At 49.8% G+C, this 7827-nt stretch overlaps 1 protein-coding gene across 1 annotated transcript; it reads right to left on the bottom strand.

Moving 5' to 3' along the window:
- Positions 1–5699: 5699 nt before the first annotated feature.
- Positions 5700–7468, bottom strand: LOC127293691 (protein WHAT'S THIS FACTOR 9, mitochondrial). Its single transcript, XM_051323331.2, has one exon. It carries the CDS (start codon positions 7407–7409, stop codon positions 6159–6161), a length of 1251 nt encoding a protein of 416 aa, XP_051179291.1. The 5' UTR covers positions 7410–7468; the 3' UTR covers positions 5700–6158.
- Between the last annotated feature and the right edge of the window lie 359 nt (positions 7469–7827).

Raw genomic sequence — 7827 nt, 5'->3', positions numbered from 1 at the left:
GCATCTCCTGCCACGCCCTGCAGTTCAGAAACCACGAAGGAAAGCTATTCCTGAAAACTTCGTCCCTCGCCGAAGTAAAAGGGTACAAGCTCGTGGTGGAGGACGCTCTGGAGGCCCAACACGCAGCTGCACCAAGGCCATCCTCAAGAAGCTTGGGATCTGCGTTGATGAGGATGATCGCGAGGCGCCCACCCCTGCCGCCATGGAGCGCTATGAGCGTATGTTCAGGAAAGTGCTAGGGCGCAACCAGATTGTTGCCCTTGCTTCCCTCTACGGATGGGAGGTGCCGTCTGACGAGGAGCTGCAATCTCACGCTGCAGCTGCTGAAACACCCTTGGTCGTTACAGGTCGTCCGCATAATTAGATGGTAGCCCAGCCAATCATGGTCGTCAACTGGAACCCGAGGGGACTAAACGCCCCTGGTCGTCGCTCTGGTGTTCGAAACATGGTTCAGTCCTCTGGTGCATCAATCGTATGCCTCCAGGAGACCAAGCTAGCTCACATTTCCCTTACAATTGTAATGCAAACCCTTGGAAATGAATTTTTGGATTTTGCTTACCTGCCGGCTAATGGCACCCGTGGTGGTATCCTTGTTGCTTGGAAGCCCGATTATATCACTGGCTCGGACCATGACATTCGTCGTTTCTCGGTCACTACACGCTTCGCCCATGGCGCCAACTCTTGGTGGCTAACTACTGTCTATGGCCCCCACACTGATGATGAGCAGGTGGAATTCCTCAACGAGCTGCGTGACATTCGAGCGACACACAATGGGGGCTGGATCGTCATGGGCGACTTCAACATGATTTATCAGGCGTGCGATAAGAACAACCCCAATGTCTCCCGCAGATCTATGGGACGCTTCCGTCGAGCCATCGATGATCTTGAGCTCCGGGAGCTCCCGCTGCATGGTCGTCGCTATACTTGGTCGAATGAGCGCGAAACCCCAACTCTAGAACGTCTAGACCGCATCTTTTGCTCGGTTGATTGGGAGGCTGGACATCCTAACTGCTTCCTGACCTGTGTGGCCACACTTATGAGTGATCACTGCCCCTTGCTGCTACATACGGAGCTCTCGTCTCCGCAGCACCGACGGTTTCACTTTGAATCCTTCTGGCCGCAGATCCCGGGTTTCCAGGAAACAGTCCAGGCAGCCTGGGCTGAGCCTGCCTTTGGCAATCCTATTACCGTCCTTGATCGAAAGCTCAAGACGCTTAGTAGACGGCTGAAGTCCTGGAGTGACAAAAGAGTCGGCAACATCAGGCTCCAAATTGAATGGGCCAAGGAACTCATTTTCCGTCTTGATGTAGCCCAGGAAGTCAGGCAATTGAGCCCATTGGAAGCATGGCTCAGACGTGAGCTGAAGAGGAAATATCTGGGGCTGTGCTCGCTACAACGCACCATTGCTCGGCAGCGATCCCGCATCAACTGGCTCCGGGAGGGAGAGGCCAACACAAAATACTTCCACATTCACACCAGCCATCGTCGTCGCAAAAACTACATACCCCAAATCACTCACAATGACACCATTCTGGTGGAGCAAACCCAGATTGAGGATGCTTTTGCTGAGCACTACGAGCAATTATTCAGTACCCCTCCTGACCGTGACTTCAGTATTGACCTTGATGCTATCGGGGTTCCACGACACAACCTTACTCTCCTAGACACAGAATTCACCGAGGAGGAAGTTTGGGCTGCTGTCAAAGACACTCCCGGCGATAGATCCCCCGGGCCTGACGGATTCACTGGCACATTCTTAAGGGCCTGCTGGCAAACAATCAAGGGAGATATCATGGCAGTTTTCCAAGCTGTCTATCTTGGTCGCACACACGGGTTTGCTAAGCTCAACAAGGCGCTGATCACCTTACTGCCTAAGAAACAAGATGCATCCACGGTCCGAGACTACCGTCCAATCAGCCTGGTACACTGCATTGCCAAGCTTATCGCCAAAGTCATGTCTCTGCGCTTAGCGCCCGTCCTTCCAACTCTGGTCTCCCCAAATCAGTCAGCTTTCATCAAAGGAAGGGCAATCCATGACAACTTCATGCTAGTACAGCAAATGGCTAAGTCCTTTCACAACGCCAACACACCTACAGTGCTACTCAAGCTTGACATTGCCCGTGCTTTCGACACTGTCTCCTGGCCCTTCATCATTGAGCTGCTCCAACATTTGGGTTTTGGCCATATTTGGATCAACATCGTCTGCTTACTGCTATCCACGGCATCGACTCGCATCCTTGTTAACAGTGTCCCTGGGGACGAAATATTTCACCATCGTGGCGTGCGACAAGGCGACCCCCTGTCACCGATGCTTTTTGTCCTGGCCATGGAAGTATTCCACCTCCTCATCGACTTTGCCGCCCGCCTGGGTCTGCTGGCTGTCTTGCCTGGGAGCCGTGGGGCATGTCGTACTTCCCTCTACGCCGACGACACGGTCGTTTTCATCAAGCCTACCATCTCTGACTGCGAAACTTTCAAGGATTTGCTTCAGCTGTTTGGGGTGGCCAGTGGCTTACACACCAACATCCTCAAAAGCTCCGCCACCCCGATTCGTTGCAGTGAAGAAGAGCGAGGAATCATCGCCCAACACTTGCTCTGCCCAGTCAAGGATTTTCCTATTCCCTATCTAGGCGTTCCCTTATCTATCTGGAAACTTCGTGTGCAGGACTTACAGCCGCTAATTGACAATCTCCACAACAAACTCTCTGGCTGGCGTGCTGGCTTGTTATCCAAAGGAGATAGACTAGTACTTGTCAAATCTGTGCTTGCTGCAACCCCCATCCATATCATGCTCGCCACCGATATTCCCAAGCTCATCAAGGATGCCATTATCAAATGCCAGAGGACCTTCTTCTGGGCCAATGGGCGGGACGACGGCGGTGGTAGTTGCGCTGTTGCTTGGAAGAACGTCTGCCGCCCAACTGATCTTGGTGGACTGGGCGTCCTTGACATCAAACGGATGAGCTGGGCACTTCGGGCTAGATGGCCTTGGTTGGGTCGTACAGATAACACAAGACCTTGGGCCAATTTCCCTATCAAGATCAACAAAAACATCACCTCTCTGCTCCATGCTGCAACCGTCGTCAAACTTGGCAATGGCAGCAAAGCTCTGTTCTGGACTGATCGTTGGATCCAGGGGCAGAGCATCTCTGACTTGGCACCACAGGTCTTCTCCGCCGTCAATGCCCGCACTTCCAGAACCCAGAAAGTGGCTACAGCTCTCCCTGGAAATGCCTGGATACAAGACATCACTGCTGCTTTATCTATGGATGGTATTGTCCAATTCCTCAACTTGGTCGAGATCCTTGATACACAACAGACAAACCCTGAAGCCGAAGATGAGATCATTTGGCACCTTTCGGCCTCTGGTGAATACTCCTCCCAATCTGCCTACAGAGCCCTCTTCGCAGGGACTGTGACTTCACCTCACCACAGCGCTATTTGGGAATGTTGGGCACCTCTTAAGTGCAAAGTCTTTGCCTGGCTCACCTCCCTAGATCGATGCTGGACCAATGAGCGACGCCTACGCCACGGCCTGGCCAACAGCGACACTTGTGCGCTCTGTGATCAAGACTCCGAGTCCATAACACATCTCCTGTTAAGGTGCTCCTTTTCGCAACAAATCTGGTTTGACGTATGTAGCAGGCTAAACCTCCAGACATGCATACCAGACTGCAACAGCGAGTTCAGCACCTGGTTTCAGACCGCCACGATGAATGCACAGAGCTCAGTTCGGAAGGGTGCCAAGTCGATTATTATCCTAATCATGTGGAGACTCTGGAAAACTCGGAATGATGCAGTCTTCAAAAACACTGCGCCTAACAGGCAGGACCTGGTCGTCTCGATCCTGGAGGAAGCTAAGCTGTGGATGATAGCCGGCGCAAAAGCCCTGCGCCGGCTCCCCTTACACGCTAGGCCTCCCGATGCAGAACTCCCTTAAAGTCCCTAGGACTAACAAAGTTAGCCCTGTACAGTTTTATTTCTTTCTTCTTTTCTTTTTCTCTGAAATTCCTTTGTAGCTCTGCTACTCCCTGTATGCTCCCGTCTTCTCGACGGTTTTCTTCTAATATTATGACGCATGCTTTGGCATGCGTTCGAGAAAAAAAGAAACAGACAAATTAATTAATACTTACATTAATGAACGATAATGAACGATATTTGTCTCAATCCAGAACATTGATGAACATGTATATAGCTAGCTCAAGTATTATTTTCCACACTACGTACAATCTAAACCAAACAGTTCGACTGACCTGCACTAGAGTGCCACTATAAGCCATCCAAATTAGCACACAAATTGCATCCCTGATAACGTAGCACACAACAAAGACGTTGATGAGTAAAGTAGCAAGCAAAACCTTAACTTGGGACCTTGAAGCCAGAGCTGCTAAAATCAAGGAAGGATCTATCCTAAATGCAGAAATGGAATAAAATTGATTCATCCATTTGGTATATGCATCATAGATTGAGGCCTTCCAAAATTCCTAGATTCATCCATTTGGTATATGCATCATAGATTGGGGCCTTCCAAAATTCTAAGATTCATCCATTTCGTATATGCATCATAGATTGGGGCCTTAAAATTCCTAGTTGCCACCTGTAGCTGTAGCATCAAGCATGTATCAACCCAATATACTAGTTAATATGGCCACAACAAGATAATTTTGGTAATTAATGAGTATTGTCACATAGATTATATGTCACTGTAACAAATCCTAAATATTGATAGCAATCAAGCCATGTATTGTTAAAGAAAACAAAGGCTCTAGAAAAAACTCCCAACACATGAGAACAGGAACAAAAAGAAAGGTAGCACATGTGCCAGCAAGGGTCGCCATCCCTGTCCATGGTCCACACAGCCGAGAGGTCATGGCAATCTCGAGATCGAACAATGTCCACCATCCCCGTTAGCATCCACCAAGCATAGAACAAATTAATTTACGCTAACTTTATATTGAAACATATTAATGAAAATTCTAGTTCAGATACCTTCTTTATGTTCAAGATATCTTCAGTAGAGAATTGATAACTATGTTAAATTTATTTTTTCACTATTTCTCATACAGGCAGCTATAGTTGATTATATTTGCTTAGTGCGGAATATAAAAAACAAAACATCCACACAATTTGTACAAACAAGTGCAGTACTCAGGAAAAATATTCCTACACTGCCTGTAGAGCAGGACCAGCCTCAGAGGCTCAGACTGGGCTGGATGGCAGCCACGCCACGATGTCAAAAGAGAGTAAAAGCCAAATTGCAGAAACTGATGGTAAAGAAGCAGCCAGAGCTGAGTCTAGGGTGAATCGGGCCATCCAATCGGAAGAAATTCTCACAGACTGAATAGGCTAGCCCCTTTGAAAGGAAGTTATATATGTACGCTTTCACAAGAATATCTAGAACATATCTATACGTTTGAAAAGATGTGAATCAATACAGATATGAGAGTACAAGAGGAACATACTGTTTCATGTTTGGTAAGTTGGTTCATACACGATTATAATCAACCTATAGAAAGGATGGCCTCAACTGATTGCCATGCAAACAAAAAAAAATCTTGTCAGAATAGCAAAATGATAAATTTAAAAGTATATGGTTTCCGAAGGTTGCAAGTACAGAGTTAGAACAAAAGTGACGCACATTGAGCAGTTTTTCAACTGAACAAGGGATTAGCACATTAAGGAAAGAAAAGAAGCTATCAGTAATATACTCCGAAAATCTAAGATATATATTAATAATTCAGGTGAAGGCACCAGGGTACAACAAGAATGATTTTACTTAACGATCACCAGCTACTTCACAATCAAGAAAAACAAAAATAAGCTTCCATCTTCTAGTAGGTTTATACCTGCTATAAAAGTTCTGATTGTACATTCTGTCGCTGAGTTGTTTCTCCGAATTCATGTAATTCAAAGCACAGTGACATTGGCATTAGAAGAACAGCTATGATGCAGACTCTACTTTCAGTTTGCGGACTGTACTCTTCCTCATGTCTACGACTACCACTCTCCAGTTTATGGACAGCTATGATGCAGACTCTAGTTTCAGTCATAACTCAAAACAAGGCGACAAAGGCATTAGAAGAAGAGCTAAGATGCAGGCTTTATTTTCAGTTTACGGAGTATATTCTTCCTGATGCCTCTGACTGCAGTTCTCCAGCTTATCCCTCTGCAGAATTACCAACGTTCTCTGTATCCTCATCATCGCTATCCTCATTCTCTGAGGCAGCACCGGCTTCTATGTCATCGCCCTCATCTTCCTCATCCTCTTCATCATCGTACTCCTCTTCCCCATTGTCCTCATCCGCGCCATACTCATCTCCCATCATCTGCTCGCCACGCACCGTCTTCCTTTCCTTTCCCTTGGATTTCCCAGCCTCCTCCTTCCCCATATGCATCAAATGCAGGTACTGATATCTTATCCCCATCATCGGGTGCTTGACCACCAGCATATGCCTCCGGTAGGCTTCCCGGAGCACCACAGTTTGTGTCCTCAGCTTATGCGACAGGTAGAAAATCCCTGGGTGCTTGGCGAGCACCTTCCTGAACCCCGGTGGCAGCCGTAGAGCCTCCCCAAGCTTGACCAAAACCTCCTTCTCCATCTTTTTGCCGATGGTGAGGCTGAGCGCCTCGTGGAGCACCGCCACGGTCCTCTTCTCCGTGATGTCGCTCCTCGGACCCAAATGAGTTCCGTCTTCGTACGGCGAGATGTAGGGGAGCTTCTGCCAGTCGTCCAGCCACTTGCGGACGTTCTTGTGGAGCTCAAACCCGCGGGGGAAGGAGAGGTGAAACGCGATGGGGTCGCCGACCTTGTACCCGCCGGTCCGCTGGGCGTAGGACTGCACGTCGGAGACGGCGAGGTCCTTCCGGTAGCAGACGAGCTCGAGGAGGCGGCCGTCGGCGGAGAGCGCGAAGTAGTCCGGGTAGTGCGGGAGGAGCGAGCGGGTGAAGTCGGCGGGGAGGCCGAGGTCGAGGCGGAGGCGGGCGAGGAGGTGGAGCGGGAGCGCGCGGGCGGGCGCGAGCATGAGGAGGCGCAGCAGGCGGTCGGCGGCGTCGGCGCGGGTGGCGTCGGCGGCCTGCGCCTCGTCGAGGTGGAGCGCGCTGAGGCGGTGCGTGGGGGAGACGGCGACGGGGTGGTCCGAGAGCGCGAAGGCGGAGCCGTAGAGGCGGAGGAAGCGCAGCGGGCGGAACGGGAAGGGGATGGAGGAGGGCAGCGCGTGCAGCGGCACGGCGTGCGGCGGCGGGGCCGCCGTGAGGAGCGCGTCCTTGGTGAGGAGGAAGGGCACGAGGTGGCGCTCCCGCTCCACGACGTGGTCCAGCGCGCGGTCCCGGCCCCAGGGCACGCGGGCCTCCAGGAGGCCCCTCGCCGGCACGTACAGCGCCGCCACCGGCCGCCGAGGCAAAAGAGGCATTTTTTTGCTCGCCGGCGGTTTGGGCAGGGTTGGGAAAATGCGGCGGCGTGCGAGGAAGAGGGTTCAACGAGGCGACCCCTTGTGCAGTTGTTCTGCTACGCTACCTGGGCCAAGCGCCCAAGCCTAGGCCTTTTTCCTTTGAGATGATATTTGGTATATGGGCTGAAGGCCAGAACCACAGCCACGGTAGTACGTTTTTCTTTATGTTTTTTTGGTTTTCTTTCGGTTTTTACTGCATTTTTTTGGTCTTTTTTGTTTTCCCAGGGTTTTTTCACTTTTCTTAAACCTGAATTTTTAATTTTAAACTTTTTACACTTCATATTTTCTCTCAAATTTTTTTTTTCATATTTGAACATTTTTCAAATTTGAACTTTTTATATTTTGAACATTCTTTATCTGAACTTTTTTAAATCAGAAC

This window comes from Lolium perenne, chromosome 4 (genome assembly GCF_019359855.2).
Source record: "Lolium perenne isolate Kyuss_39 chromosome 4, Kyuss_2.0, whole genome shotgun sequence".
NCBI lineage: Eukaryota > Viridiplantae > Streptophyta > Magnoliopsida > Poales > Poaceae > Lolium > Lolium perenne.
This window is presented reverse-complemented; position numbering and strand designations above follow the sequence as displayed.

Bases quoted from the DNA above. Each gene is read 5' to 3' on its own strand.
- LOC127293691 (XM_051323331.2), bottom strand. From the start codon at position 7,409: ATGCCTCTTTTGCCTCGGCGGCCGGTGGCGGCGCTGTACGTGCCGGCG.